This window comes from Cherax quadricarinatus, chromosome 4 (assembly GCF_038502225.1).
Source record: "Cherax quadricarinatus isolate ZL_2023a chromosome 4, ASM3850222v1, whole genome shotgun sequence".
Lineage (NCBI taxonomy): Eukaryota > Metazoa > Arthropoda > Malacostraca > Decapoda > Parastacidae > Cherax > Cherax quadricarinatus.
This window is the reverse complement of record NC_091295.1, coordinates 10,242,480-10,258,020: the sequence shown is the minus strand read 5'-3', so window position 1 is coordinate 10,258,020 and position 15,541 is coordinate 10,242,480. Positions and strand designations below refer to the sequence as shown.

General features: G+C 38.7%; 1 protein-coding gene across 4 annotated transcripts in view; it reads left to right on the top strand.

Annotated features, from left to right (window-relative positions):
• LOC128685849 (MTOR-associated protein MEAK7) overlaps nt 1-15,541 on the top strand; it is a 174,432-nt gene that overhangs the window by 140,667 nt on the left and 18,224 nt on the right. For 3 of the 4 annotated variants that reach the window (XM_070094370.1, XM_070094364.1, XM_070094356.1), the window contains exons 9-10: nt 2,041-2,220; nt 7,041-12,496. In XM_070094370.1, the coding sequence (XP_069950471.1) occupies nt 2,041-2,220; nt 7,041-7,166 (306 nt within the window). In that variant the 3' untranslated portion in view covers nt 7,167-12,496. Of the gene's footprint in view, nt 1-2,040; nt 2,221-7,040; nt 12,497-15,541 lie in introns of those variants that run through there. The other variant, XM_070094361.1, reaches the window with a different exon arrangement.

Here is a 15,541-nt window from a genome sequence, read left to right as displayed (position 1 = left end):
GGACCAGCTAGCCACAATAAGACTCGTCCAACTAGGTATATTTCTACACCATAGGAAGGTTAGCATAGGCACCACTGTGACCACAAATGCAAGTTTTTACAGCTGGTCCAGTGGCTAACGCGACGGTCTGGAGTTTTGAGACTCTGACCGCGGGTTCAATCCCGCCCGTGGTATGGTTTGTTTGCAATCGTGTCATTACGATTTCGTGAGTCATGTTGATGGCATTGAGGGGACTTGAGCTAGAGTTCGTCACGGCCACGCTAGCTGTAGATTCGTCTGTAAAAGCTTGCATTTGTGGTCACAGTGGTGCCTATGCTAACCTTCCTATGGTGTAGAAATATACCTAGTTGGACGAATCTTATTGTGGCTAGCTGGTCCAGTGGCTAACGCTACGGTCTGGAGTTTTGAGACTCTGACCATGGGTTCAGTCCCGCCCGTGGTAGAGTTTTCTTCTATTTTCTTGCTAGTCCTTGTTTACTTCCTCTTATTTCCATGGGGAAGTGGAACAGAATTCTTCCCCCGTAAACCATGCATGTCGTAAGAAGCAACTAAAATGCTGGGAGCAAGGGGCTAGTAACCCCTTCTCCTGTTTACGTTACTAAAATTAAAAAGATAAATTTTTGTTTTTCTTTTTTGGCCACCCTGCCTCGGTGGGATGTGGCTGGTTTGTTGAAAGAAGAAGAAGAATTCAATTAAAATTCAAATTCAAAGTTTATTCTCTATAAGGATTACAATGCTGAGTTTACAGAATTTGGTTATTGTGTGGTTTACATGTAGTAGAATAATAATTACAGAGTGTACCACTAGAACACCTAGCATGGCTAGGCATTTCAGGCAGACTTAGATTAAATCTTAAGTTTAAAATATTACAAAATTATGAGGTAAGTTGGTATTATGGCTAAGTGACTAAATACTAGTTTGTGAGTTTAGCAATGTGAATGCTTTTGTTTTGGCACTATACATAGTTTCAGTATTGGAGTATCACTTATGACTAGTTAAGATTCATTATTTTAAGATTGAGATTGATATTTCTGTTTATGGTCTAATGGGTGAGTGAGTGTAAGTGTGAACCACCAGGTGGTATTCGTGTAATTAGTTGATGGGGTGTATCAGGGAGATAAGATGTTTTCTGATGGTAGTTTTGAAGGTGATGAATGTGTCTGCAGTTCTAGAGTTTTCAGGTAGGGTGTTCCAGATTTTAGGGCCTTGGACATACATTGAATTTTTGTAAAGGTTTAGTCGGACACGGGGAATGTCATAGAGATGTTTGTGTCTGGTGTTATGCCTGTGGGTTCTGTCACAACTATCAAGAAAGCATTTTAGGTCAAGGTTAATGTTGGAATTTAAGGTCCTGTAGATGTAGATTGCACAGTAGTAAGTGTGGATGTACTGAACAGGGAGTAAGTTTAGATCTATGAAGAGTGGGGGGGTGTGTTGCCAGGGATGGGATTTAGTGATTATTCTTACTGCGGCTTTTTGTTTGGTTATTGTTGGCTTTAGGTGTGTTGCTGCAGTTGAACCCCAAGCACAGATAGTATAGGTTGAGGTATGGATATATAAGTGAATGGTATAGTGTGAGAAGGGCAGTTTGCGGCACGTAGTATCGTATCTTGGAGAGGATCCCAACCGTTTTGGATACTTTTTTGGTTATGTGTTGGATATGGGTGCTGAAATTCAGGTTGTTGTCGAGGTATAGGTTTAGGAATTTGCCCTCATTATGTCTGGCAATTAGAGTGTTGTCGATCTTAATGTTAATATGCGCATCTCCTGCTCTGCTACCAAACATAATGTAGTAGGTTTTGTCAGTGTTATGCTTATGTAATATATGCTAGCATAGAGGGCAGGGGTTATTGGAGGTCAAGAATATCTTTGTTGACCACAGTGGCATAAATACTGATATATTCGCTTTTAATAAGAGCTATTTATTACTTCTTAAAATCTTCACCTCTAGTAAAAAAAAAAATCCTTGGTTTATACCGTTTTTCAGTCCTGGTTAAAATAATTTATGCAAATAATACAGGAAGTCTATTTCTTTCACAGGGCATGGGAGGTCGAGAGGAATTATTTGGGTTATGGCTGGACTATGACTTTGGTAAAGGTTCAGTGGCACCCTCGTGTACTACATTTCGGAGCCCACCACTATCCCCTCACCAGCAGTTGGAAGTGCGAGGAATAGAGGTCTGGGCCCTAGGACCTGAAGAGGAAGACTCGGATGAAGAGGTATATACAGCATTCAAAATTAAACTTTCACTTACATGTGATGTACAGTGTACAAAGGAATTATTTTAAATTTGCATCAAGATTTTTTTTTTTTTTGTATTAACACATTGGCTGTTTCCCACTGAGGCAGGCTGACCCGAAAAAGAAGAAACACTTTAATCATCATTCACTCCATCACTGTCTTGCCAGAGGCATGCCTACATTACAGTTACAAAACTGCAACTCCAACCCTTCTTCAGAGCACAGGCATTATACTTCCCTCCTCCAGGATTCAAGTCCAGCTGACAGGTTTCCCTGAATTCCTTCATATATATCACTTTGCTCACACTCCAGCAGCACATCAGGTCATAAAAACCATTTGGCTCCACTCGCTCATATCTAACACCTTCACGCACACCTGCTGGAAGTCCAAGCCCCTCGCACACAGAACCTTCACCCTCTCCCTGCAACCATTCCTAGGACGACTCCTACCCCACCTTCCTTCCACTACAGATTTATACATCCTCCAAGTCATTCTAAATATCTGAACCACCTCAACAACCCCTCCTCATCCCTCTGGATAATACTTTTAGAAACCCCACACTTCCTTCTAATCTCCAAGTTACGCATTCTCTGCGATGATAGTATATTTTAATGTGTTCAAAAGAGACAATCAAAATACAAGAGATTTAAAATATAAAAAACACTTCCATAATTTTGCAACTTGCATTGATGCTTTGTAGCAATACTATATATATATATATATATATATATATATATATATATATATATATAGATATATATATATATATGTGTGTGTGTGTGTGTGTGTGTGTGTGTGTGTGTGTGTGTGTGTGTAAATATTATGCAGAAAATTCGGAGTGTGGAAATTAGGAGAAGGTGTGGAGTTAATAAAAGCATTAGTCAGAGGGCAGAAGAGGGGTTGTTGAGGTGGTTTGGTCATTTAGAGAGAATGGATCAAAGTAGAATGACATGGAAAGCATATAAATCTATAGGGGAAGGAAAGAGGGGTAGGGGTCGTCCTCGAAAGGGTTGGAAAGAGGGGGTAAAGGAGGTTTTGTGGGTGAGGGGCTTGGACTTCCAGCAAGCATGCATGAGCGTGTTAGATAGGAGTGAATGGAGACGAATGGTATTTGGGGCCTGACGAGCTGTTGGAGTGTGAGCAGGGTAATATTTAGTGAAGGGATTCAGGGAAACCGGTTATTTTCATATGGTCGGACTTGAGTCCTGGAAAAACAACAGTTTAGAAGCATATACGTATAAAGATACACAACATATCCCTCCAAATTGCCAATATCCCGAACCCTTCCTTTAAAGTGCAGGCATTGTACTTCCCATTTCCAGGACTCAAGTCCGGCTATATAAAAATAACCGGTTTCCCTGAATCCCTTCACTAAATATTACCCTGCTCACACTCCAACAGCTCGTCAGGCCCCAAATACCATTCGTCTCCATTCACTCCTATCGAACATGCTCACACACGCTTGCTGGAAGTCCAAGCCCCTGGCCCACAAAACCTCCTTTAACCCCTCCTTCTAACCTTCTCGAGGACGACCCCTACCCTGCCTTCCTTCTCCTACAGATTTATACGCTCTACATGTCATTCTACTCTGATCCATTCTCTCTAAATGACCAAACCACCTCAACAACCCCTCTTCAGCCCTCTGACTAATACTTTTATTAACTCCACACCTTCTCCTAATTTCCACACTCCGAATTTTCTGTATAATATTTACACCACACATTGCCCTTAGACAGGACATCTCCACTGCCTCCAACCACCTCCTCGCTGCAGCATTTACAACCCAAGCTTCACACCCATATAAGAGTGTTGGTACTACTATACTTTCATACATTCCCTTCTTTGCCTCCATAGATAACGTTTTTTGTCTCCACATATTGGATATCAAATTGGGGAGGAGGAGTATGGAAGAAGTGAATGTTTTCAGATATTTGGGAGTTGACGTGTCAGCGGATGGATTTATGAAGGATGAAGTTAGTCATAGAATTGATGAAGGAAAAAAGGTGAGTGGTGCATTGAGGTATATGTGGAGACAAAAAATGTTATCTTTGTAGGCAAAGAAAGGAATGTATGAAATTATAGTAGTACCAACACTCTTATATGGGTGTGAAGCTTGGGTTGTAAATGCTGCAGCGAGGAGGCGGTTGGAGGCAGTGGAGATATCCTGTCTAAGGGCAATGTGTGGTGTGAATATTATGCAGAAAATTCGGAGTGTGGAAATTAGGAGAAGGTGGGCAGTTAATAAAAGTATTAGTCAGAAGGCTGAAGAGGGGTTGTTGAGGTGGTTTGGTCATTTAGAGAGAATGGATCAAAGTAGAATGACATGGAGAGCGTATAAATCTGTAAGGGAAGGAAGGCGGGGTAGGGGTCGTCCTCGAAAAGGTTGGAGGGAGGTGGTAAAGGAAGTTTTGTGGGCGAGGGGTTTGGACTTTCAGCAAGCATGCATGAGCGTGTTAGATAGGAGTGAATGGAGACGAATGGTATTTGGGACATTATTATATACTTCCACACATCCAAAACAAGACAATAGTAAATGGTCAAGGCAGGTGTAAATGTCCACCTGTCAGTGTGTTTGTGACAATTTGAGTACAGTTTCAGTACCTAATACTAGTGCCAGAACAAAGAATGGTTATGAATTGACAAGAACTACTATAAATTGTAATTATCAGAACATAAAAATTACATAAAATAATATGAAAAATAGAAAAAAAGGTACATCGGCAACACTTCTACAAGTGGCAGGACTCGATGTTGCTGTCATGTGAGCATCCAGTGCCAACTTCTCGGCCTCATATCTCTGTAAGTACTGTTGTATTCTGAGCACCTCTGCAAAAACAGTGATAATGTGTGAGTGTGGTGAAAGTGTTGAATGATGATGAAAGTATTTTCTTTTCGGGGATTTTCTTTCTTTTTTGGGTCACCCTGCCTCGGTGGGAGACGGCCGACTTGTTGAAAAAAAAAAAATTAGAAAACTGTGCTCATTATTTTCATTAAAAAAAAAATTATTTTTCAAAAAATTCGGGGCACTGGGGTAGTGAACGTATATATACGTTTGGACCATTTAGGGGTTAAAGATGGCAATTTTCTGTGTGTTATATGATGAAAAAAAAATTAAGGACCAGTACTTACTGAGATATAAGACCACGAAGTTGGTGCTGGATGCTCAAATGACGGCAACATTGAGTCCTGCCACTTGCAGAAGTATTACTGATATACCTTTTTTTCTCGTTTTTATTTTAATTTATTTAATTTTTATGTTCTGATAATTACAGTTTATAATAGTTCTTGTGATTTCATAACCAATCTTTGTTCTGACACTAATATTAGGTATGAAATAGTACTCAAATAGTCAAAATTACGAAGTATTTATAGGCCTCAGCAATGTTTTAAACATGCTGGAGTATATATGAAACTTCTTGAAGCATAGTGTTTATGACGAGTGTCGCTAAACTGCTATCAAGGTAAGCGGTGGAGTGACACGATGATAGTGCGCTGCTGCAGGAAACTCTGGCTCTATTTGTTTTCACTGTTACACACAAACATGAATGTCTGGCTGTTGATCTTTCTGTCTGTCTGTCTGTCTGTCTAGCACTGCTTATCTTTATGTCTGCCTGTGTATCTCTCTTTCTGTCTGCGTGTGTGTCTCAGTCTTTCTATCTGCCTGTGCGTCTTTCTGTCTGCCTGTGTGTGTGTGTCTTTCTGTCTGCCTCTGTGTCTTTCTGTCTACCTGTGTGTCTCGGTCTTTCTGTCTGCCTGTATGTCTTGGTCTTTCTCTCTGCCTGTGTGTCTCGGTCTTTCTGTCTGCCTGTGTGTTTTTGTCTTTCTGTCTGCCTGTGTGTGTCTTTCTGTCTGCCCGTGTGTGTCTTTCTGTCTGCCTGTGTCTATCTGTCTTTCTGTCTACCTGTGTGTCTCGGTCTTTTTGTCTGCCTGTGTGTCTCAGTCTTTCTGTCTGCCTGTGTGTCTCGGTTTTTCTATCCGCCTGTGTGTGTCTGTCAGTCTTGTCTCTTAGTCTTAGAGAGCGGCTCGTTAACCAACAGGTATTACACACGATGCAGTAGTCACGTCTGATTCCCGATGAAGTGAAAATGCGTATTACTTGCCACTGAGTTGCCAGTCATGCTTATATCTACAAGCACTTTGCCTGGAATTTTTGGGTTATCCTAGGTAATTTGCACTATGTATAATTGTACTTATGTGTTCATGTGAGAGAGGAATAGAGATAGACAAAATATAGACAGAAAGAGAGACAGAGAGACAGCCAGTGGTATTAAAAATGAAAGGATGTTGCACAAAATGTTACACATGGGTTATTATCGAGGTTTTTGATATTTCCTCGACCACTTGTGGCCACATTCATTACTTTCCTCTTAAAAGGGGCATGTTAATACGAAATGACATCAGTGAATCCCTGGTGTTTGCCATGCTATTTGCTATAGCTGGTGCTCAATTGAACTGGTGCTCCCACAAGTTACTAAGTGGTCCCAGATTTTCTAACACTGTGCACACGGAGTGTAAAGACCCATTCTGTATTGACTAGGCATCTCAGGGCAATCATGCCAAATTTGAAAGCAGGAAAAATAAAACGTAGATTTAAGTTTGGAGCGCTAGCAGTACAAACGTAGATCTATGTTCAGACAGTTTAAGAGTTAAAAAAAAAAACCTAATGACCTTAAGCAGTATAGTACCTTTGTGAAATTTACATACCACTGTACATACTTTGGTTTATTTTCCCATGGAAACTATTTTATAAATGGGGGATTAAATGATGGTATTGTTTATTTTTCCTTGTTATTTTCAGGAGGGAACTCGAAAGAAGAAAAGTGCATTAGATTCGAATCCTGAAGCTCGTGCTCTGTTGGATATAATGGGCAAAACCAGAGCTAGTGATGGCTACAGGGAAAAATCAGAAGATGCAACAGATTAAAGTTTTATGTGAAAAGATAATATGTTTATAAATAGAAGGTAAGGTACAAGTGAAATGATTATAATAAATTTATTTTACTTGGCAGCAGCTTTCTGACTGCTAGGTATGACTCATTGATATGAAATAGCACATACTTTTGTTAGTGTTAGAGAAAATAGTCTGTCTAATACTCTAGCTAGCAGAATTAGATGATCTCTAATATTCTCTAGCTTTCAGAATCAGTAGATGATCTTTATAACATTCCCTAGCTAGTAGAATCAGTAGATGATCTCTTTAACATTCCTAGTTAGTAGATTCAGTATATCCCTCTAATGGCCAGTTCTAGATATGTTCATATTTTTTCATTAGCACTTTCTTTCACAGAAGTATACCACAAAGTAGCTTAGATAATGTATATATCCCACATAGGTTAATGCATTCACTGAGAATTCATTACTTAGAGCAGTTTGTTAGTAGATGAAAAAAAGATCTTCCATTCATTTACAATGTATAATGCTCATTATTTATACAAAATAGTAGATGTATGTATATTTTTTTAAAGCAATGCTATAATTTTATTAGAAGCAAGTATAAAAAGAATTTAGAAATTAGATGCACATTATATTAATATTGAAGGTAGGAAAGCACTTACAGAATCTTTGTCAGATATTTTAGATTATGGTAAATATTAAAAAAAACAGAGAAATGAACATTTAAAATCAATTACTATATTTGTCACCTGAACCTGGTGGACATTCATTTACTGTAGCAAATTATGCAACCAGAGGTGCAGTTAAAGATAAAAAAATTGGTGGTAAGATACAGGACTTCTGGAAAGACAAAATTTTATAATATGGTATCCAAAGCTTTTAAAATTAGACTGTCACATAACGGAGAAAAGCCTCTGGAAAAAATACTTATAAATAAGATACGTATGCACATACAATAAGGTCTCATAGCACTCACCTATGTAGCACATATTAAATATAATGCTATTCATATTGATTTAAATACTGAATATTATATAGCTAGAGGCAGTGGAGTTGTCATGTTTAAGAGCAATATGTGGTGTGAATATAATGAAAAGAGTTATGAGCATAGAAATTGGAAAACAGTGTGGGGTGACCAAGGGTATAATTCAGAGGTCTGGGAAGGGGGCATTGAGGCAGTTTGGGTATGTAGAGAGAATAGAGGGGACTAGATTGACAAAGAAGGTGTATAAATCTGGGACACAAGGTAGAAGAGAGATGGGTGGTCCCAGGAATGGTTGTGGAAGGGGGATACAAGATGCTTTGAGTTTTAGGGGCTTGAGCATCCAGCAGGCTTGTGCAAGTGTGTTATATAGGAGTGAATGGAGATAAATAGTTTTTAATGGACATGCTATTGGAGTGTGAGCAAGGTAGCTTTTATTAAAAAGTCAGGGGAAACTGGTTACCGAGCTTGAGTTCTGAAGGAGGGAATGGCAGTGCCTTCACTCTGAATGAGGGATGGGGTGTTGCAGTAGGAAGGTAATCTGATTGTGATGCCAGCACACTTCTACAAAAATGGCAATTGAGTAATTATGTTATTTTCTTTGGGTCACCCTGCCTTGACGGGAGATAGCCATTGTGTTGTGTACCAATACTCAGGTATGTCAGTTTCTTAAGCCTTCATAGATAAACTTTTTTTTCTTTCCACAGATGCCTCTGCACACTACTCAGTTGTTTCCCTTCATCTGTTCTGTGGTTCACCTCGTCTTTCATTGACCCATTTGCTGTTGTATTCCCAAATATCTAAGCACATCTGCTTCCTCCATACTCTCTCCCTCCAGTCTTACTTTCAATCTGTTATTGCCTAGATATTTTTTTGTCGTCTCATCACCTTCCTCTTTCCCACATTCACTTTTAATATCAGTTTTATATACAGTATATGGCCTATATTTATGCTTTTTATGTTTTCTATAAATTAGCTTTTTTTTTTTTTTTTAACAAGTCGGCTGTCTCCCACCGAGGCAGGGTGACCAAAAAAAGAAAGAAAATTCCCAAAAAGAAAATACTTTCATCATCATTCAACACTTTCACCTCACTCACACATAATCACTGTTTTTGCAGAGGTGCTCAGAACACAACAGTTTAGAAGCATATACGTATAAAGATACTAACATATCCCTCCAAATTGCCAATATCCCAAACCCCTCCTTTAGAGTGCAGGCATTGTACTTCCCATTTCCAGGACTCAAGTCCGGCTATATAAAAATAACCGGTTTCCCTGAATTTTTTTTTTTTTTTTTTTTTTTCAACTCGGCCGTCTCCCACCGAGGCAGGGTGACCAAAAAAGAAAGAAAATCCCCCAAAAAGAAAATACTTTCATCATCATTCAACACTTTCACCACACTCACACATTATCACAGCTTTTGCAGAGGTGCTCAGAATACAACAGTTTAGAAGCATATACATATAAAGATACACAACATATCCCTCCAAACTGCCAATATCCCAAACCCCTCCTTTAAAGTGCAGGCATTGTACTTCCCATTTCCAGGACTCAAGTCCGACTATATGAAAATAACCAGTTTCCCTGAATCCCTTCACTAAATATTACCCTGCTCACACTCCAACAGATCGTCAGGTCCCAAGTATCATTCGTCTCCATTCACTCCTATCTAACACGCTCATGCACGCTTGCTGGAAGTCCAAGCCCCTCGCCCACAAAACCTCCTTTACCCCCTCTTTCCAACCCTTTCGAGGACGACCCCTACCCCTCCTTCCTTTCCCTATAGATTTATATGCTTTCCATGTCATTCTACTTTGATCCATTCTCTCTAAATGACCAAACCACCTCAACAACCCCTCTTCTGCCCTCTGACTAATGCTTTTATTAACTCCACACCTTCTCCTAATTTCCACACTCCAAATTTTCTGCATAATATTTACACCACACATTGCCCTTAGACAGGACATCTCCACTGCCTCCAACCGTCTCCTCGCTGCTGCATTTACCACCTAAGCTTCACATCCATATAAGAGTGTTGGTACTACTATACTTTCATACATTTCCTTCTTTGCCTCCATAGATAACATTTTTTGACTCCACATATACCTCAAATATTAAATATTAAATATTAAATATTACCCTGCTCACACACCAACAGATCGTCAGGTCCCAAATACCATTTGTCTCCATTCACTCCTATCGAACACGCGCATGCATGCCTGCTGGAAGTCCAACCCCCTCGCCCACAAAACCTCCCTTACCCCTTCCTTCCAACCTTTTCGAGGACGACCCCTACCCCACCTTCCTTCCCCTACAGATTTAAATGCTCTCCATGTCATTCTACTTTGATCCATTCTCTCTAAATGACCAAACCACCTCAACAACCCCTCTTCAGCCCTCTGACTAATACTTTTATTAACTTCACACCTTCTCCTAATTTCCACACTCCGAATTTTCTGCATAATATTTACACCACACATTGCCCTTAGACAGGACATCTCCACTGCCTCCAACCGCCTCCTCGCTGCTGCATTCACAATCCAAACTTCACACCCATATAAGAGTGTTGGTACTACTATACTTTCATACATTAGCTTTTTATGTGAATATAATACTTTTTTCCAACAACACTGTTGCTTATTTTTACAAATTTGGGGTTGTATTTTTTCTGATATTTATTTTTGCAATCAGAGACTGTTATAATCAAAATACGTAAATGTATCCACTAATGTTCTAACATCTTTGAAATCTTTTGTCTTTAGCTAGATAGGCAGAACCAACAACCTTTTAATATTATTGCTATCAAACATGTTTATAAAACAAATTGTAAATGGTCAAGCTGCAGCATCAAAGAATTTTCTTAAATATTGTATTGCCAACACTTTGATCAGTAGTCTGATCTGCTTCATAACTCACTGCTGTCTTTTGGAGAGAAGCACAGGCTTTTTTATTCTCTTGTTATTCTTTCAGTCTGTCATTTGATAGCTAAAGTAAACTGGTTATTGTCATATCTTGATCCTTCTGTAATGGTCAGTTTCTGTAGTTGTCACTGTACTGTACTAGAGTAAACTGAGATGAAGGAAGGTCTTGGGAGGGAGATCCAATCTTCAAATTTTTCCATCTACCTACTCAGTCTTCTAAGCTTCTCTTTTAATTTGCCTTCAGAGGAACTTAGTAGAATCCTGTGTTCTAGTGGTTACACCATTACTAATAACAGGAAAGAGGTGACTTTTCTTGAATCATGCAGGGATTCAATTCACTTACTGTACATAAATTATACACAATAATCTTATGGCCCATAGGATGCAGAGCATTTTGGGGCAAAATGTAATCTGCTCTTAAAAATCTACATTTTTTTTTGGTAAAGTTCTAATACATGGCATTAATAGGAATTTAAAAAAGAAACATGTCTGGTAGTACATGTATTTATGAATGTTAATAAGGCAAATTAAGAGGTGAAAATAATAGAAAGTGAGAAAACCTTAGTGGCAGAAAATATAACATTCATTAGTGCAGTTCATTTATAGGCAGAAAACCAAAATTGCTTCAGAAGGCCTCCCATGTTATGGCAGGGCATCAGGGTAGCAGATGAATATGAATGGAAGAGGGTATTGCTGGACAAATATTGGCAGCACTGTAAGATTGATGAGAAGAGCCCTTCTGAGGTTTAGCTGATTCAGTAGTATTTTATAGTTGGTTAGTGGATGTTGGTGAAAGATGAGTTCATGTGGACCTTTGTCTCCACTACCATTATTGGTGCAGAAGAGGTCTGCACAGACTTGTAGCCAAAAATAAAAGTATTAGAGGTTGCTGAATATAACATGTGCAGCATCTGGGTATCTTTAGTGGAGAGAGACCTTCCTTGAGGAGTCCCATCTGAGAAGTGAGCCACTGTCAGTAATGTAATGTCTTTTCCTTTCAATTACTTATCAATAGACGTTCATAGAGGCAATTTATAATATAACAGCTGCTAAAGAGGCCATGAGAGCAAAAATCAGAGGCAAAGGCAATGAGAGAAAACTGAGAAAACACTCCAAATTGCTATTGTCATCTGCCACCAGAATCCCAGTGTTTGAATTCTTCCTAATGACATTGACTTCAGCCATAGTTTAACTTTGGAGTCAGGCAGTTTCATTCTTCAACACACTATTTTGAAGTTAGCACTTTTTAGCAAATGTAATACCAAGAAAGTACTCATCTGTACATCTGAATTTTCTGTCCAAATTGTACTTGCTATGGTTTAGACCAATGGGAGGATTGCTTGTCACCCACCAGTCTGTCTGGAATTTCTGCTGTTAATTTTTCTTCCCTGTATTTACTTAAAAAAGTAGAAAACACATACTGTAGTAATAGCTCTTAATAAAGACATGATAAAGCAACTCTTATTTGGAATGATTCCGGGATTGTAAGGAGATAGATACTTGTGTTTGAACACACTGCTGTTGCTGACTTCAACCATAGCTTACAACACAAAACCAAGACATATTCTTGTCTCCCTCACAATTTGCAAAGAGTATAGTTTTATGAATATAACAGTAGTGAAATACTTTACCATTTTTTAATTCTGTGTAACTTGTACAGTATTTATCACTAAACGGGTTAGTGATGGTGTGAGTCATGCACTCACCACCTACGTCACTGCTGCTGCTTACTCGTTATTATTATTTTTTCTCTGTTTTCCCTTGAGCAGATGCATTTGTGTGGTATATGCTCATTTCATGAGTTACTACTTATTTTGCACAGTTTGATCAAAAAATAAGGATTTTTTTTTTTTGCTATACTAACTGATTAGGGGAAATGTTCACAGTTATTGTTTATATTATTTTTCTTTGTTTTTTGGATAAAATATTCACAGTACATAATATGTTATGTTGAACTTACAACGTAAGTATTTACATCGTTTGTTGATGATGGTCACCCCAAGGAATGAGGTAGCTGTATGAGTAAAAAGTGGTCATTATAAGAGAAGATGGTCCTAGGCTTTTTATCATTATTTAAAATTAAGTTCTGAAAATGATTGTTAAAGGGAGTTGACTGTATTGCTCTCATCTCGCTGCACACCACCAAGCCCTTTGACCCCCAGGGATCAGAAAGAAGCATATGCAAGTGACCGTAGAGAGCTAGACAGCAGCTACCCCACTTTAATACTATTGCCCCAACTCACAATACACAAAGCAAACAGTGAACTGAAACCCACAAATGGCAAGTCTTTGCAGAAAATACAAGAGTAGATCAGCATGTAACCCATCACCCTCCCCATTCCCTCCTATGTTTACATTTATTCTTGTATGAAAGAAGTGTGTTGCCCACCAAAGGGCAACGTACCTAGAAGATATGAGCTAATCTTCCAGGTGAGCAACAAGAAGTATACAGACCTCCAAGCTTGGCAAGCGCATTAGGCATCTTTTAACCCTTAACCCTTTCAGGGTCGGCAGGCCCTTGCCTAAACTTGTTCTCAGGGTCGGAAATTTTTCGAAAAAAAAAAAAAATTATTTTTTCTTATGAAATGGTAGAGAATCTTTTTCCAATCACAATTACACCAAAAGTATGAAATTTGATGGAAAACTTATGGAATTATGCTCTCACAAAGTTAGCGGTCTCAGTGATGTTTACGCTTCGGCGATTTCGCCCACTTTGAGCCCTATTTTCAGCCAATTCCAATGTACCAGTTGACAAAAATCATAACTATTTCGCTAGAACTCCATTTTTTTCCCATCGAATGAGTACAAGAAATCACTCATTTACCGATTTCAACTATCAAATAAATTGGTCAGAAATTGGCAATTTTGCCAATTTTACTCAAATTTCAAAAGATGCCAATTTCCAAATGGGCTCCAGAATAAACAAGACAGACATTCCTGGCACTAAAATAACATTTCCTCTGTCCATTAGTCACATCCCCAGGCCTCTGTTACATTTCTTTTGCTTTCCACTTTGAATTTTTATTATCACAAAAAATAGAAGATTTACTGTTATGCAGACTACTGCATTAGTGTAGAAATGGTATAAATAATATCAGTGCACTTGTGAAAGAATATTAGACTCACCAGTTGACATGTATTGGACGCGTAGCATGATTTGTTTACTTTTGAACTTCGGCAAAAATCGAACATTTCTGCTACTTTGAGCTCAGTCTCAAGGTACTTTACATTGTGAAACCAATCAAAATCATCTCAGTTTCTGTAATATGTCTTCCATTCTATAAAATGAGACCAGGAAAACTAGAATATAACCATAAATAACATAAGAAAATACACTGCAAAGTCGTTGTTTTAAATAAAAAACACGGTTGGAGTTTTGTTTTTCTCATTATGCACTGTGTGCTGCAGGATTTTTTTTATACTACGCACACTGACCATATAGACCCATTCTTTCATATGTAGGCCTACCAGCTTTCTCTCGCTAGATTTGAAAGCGCTAGAATTTATGCATACTAGTACGGCACCAACCCTGGCGTGCAAGCCATACTAGTATCGCACCAACCCTGGCATGCAAGCCGTACTAGTACGGCACCAACCCTGAAAGGGTTAAACTCTCCAAACGTAGATCTACGTTTGCATGCGTAGCACTCCAAACGTAGATCAACATCTTATTTTTCATTCCTTCAAATTTGGCACAATAGGCTTGAGTCCCCTAGACATGCAAGAATGAGTCTGTGCACCCAGTGTGCACAGTATTAAAAAAATCTGCGAGCACTTAGTACCTTGTGGGAGCACCCATTCAATTGAGCGCCAGCTAGAGCAAATAGTGTACACCAGGGATTCATTGATGCCATGTCGCATTAACACTCCCATTTTAACCCTTAAACTGTCCAAACGTAGATATACATTTGCTTGTGCAGGACTCCAAATATTTTGAAAAATAAAAAAATAGTTTTTTGTTTTTAACCCCTTGACTGTCGCAGTCCCCAATCCTGAGGTGTCTCCTGGTGTTGCAAAATTTATAAAAAAAAAATTATTTTTTCTTTTGAAATGATAGAGGATCTTTTCCCTATTGTAATGACACCAAAAGAATGGAATTTGATGGAAAAAAACTGATGGAATTACACTCTTGCGAAGTTAGCGACCTCGGTGATATTTAGAAATCGGCGATTTTGCCCAGAACTCCTTTTTTTTCTATTGATTGCGTACAAGAAACTGCTCATTTACCGATTTCAACTACCCAATAACGTGGTCAGAAATTTGCAATTTGGCCAATTTCACAAAAATTAAAAAATATGACAATTTGAAAATAAGGTCCAGAATGAACAATGCAGACATTCCTGGCTCTAAAATAACATTTTCTTTGCTCATCAGTCGTGTTTCCAGGCCCCTCTGATATTACTCTTGCTTTCTATTTTGAATTTTTATTCAAACAAAAAACAGAAGATTTACTCTTATGCAGACTACTGCAGTACTGTAATAATTGTACAAATAATGTCAACC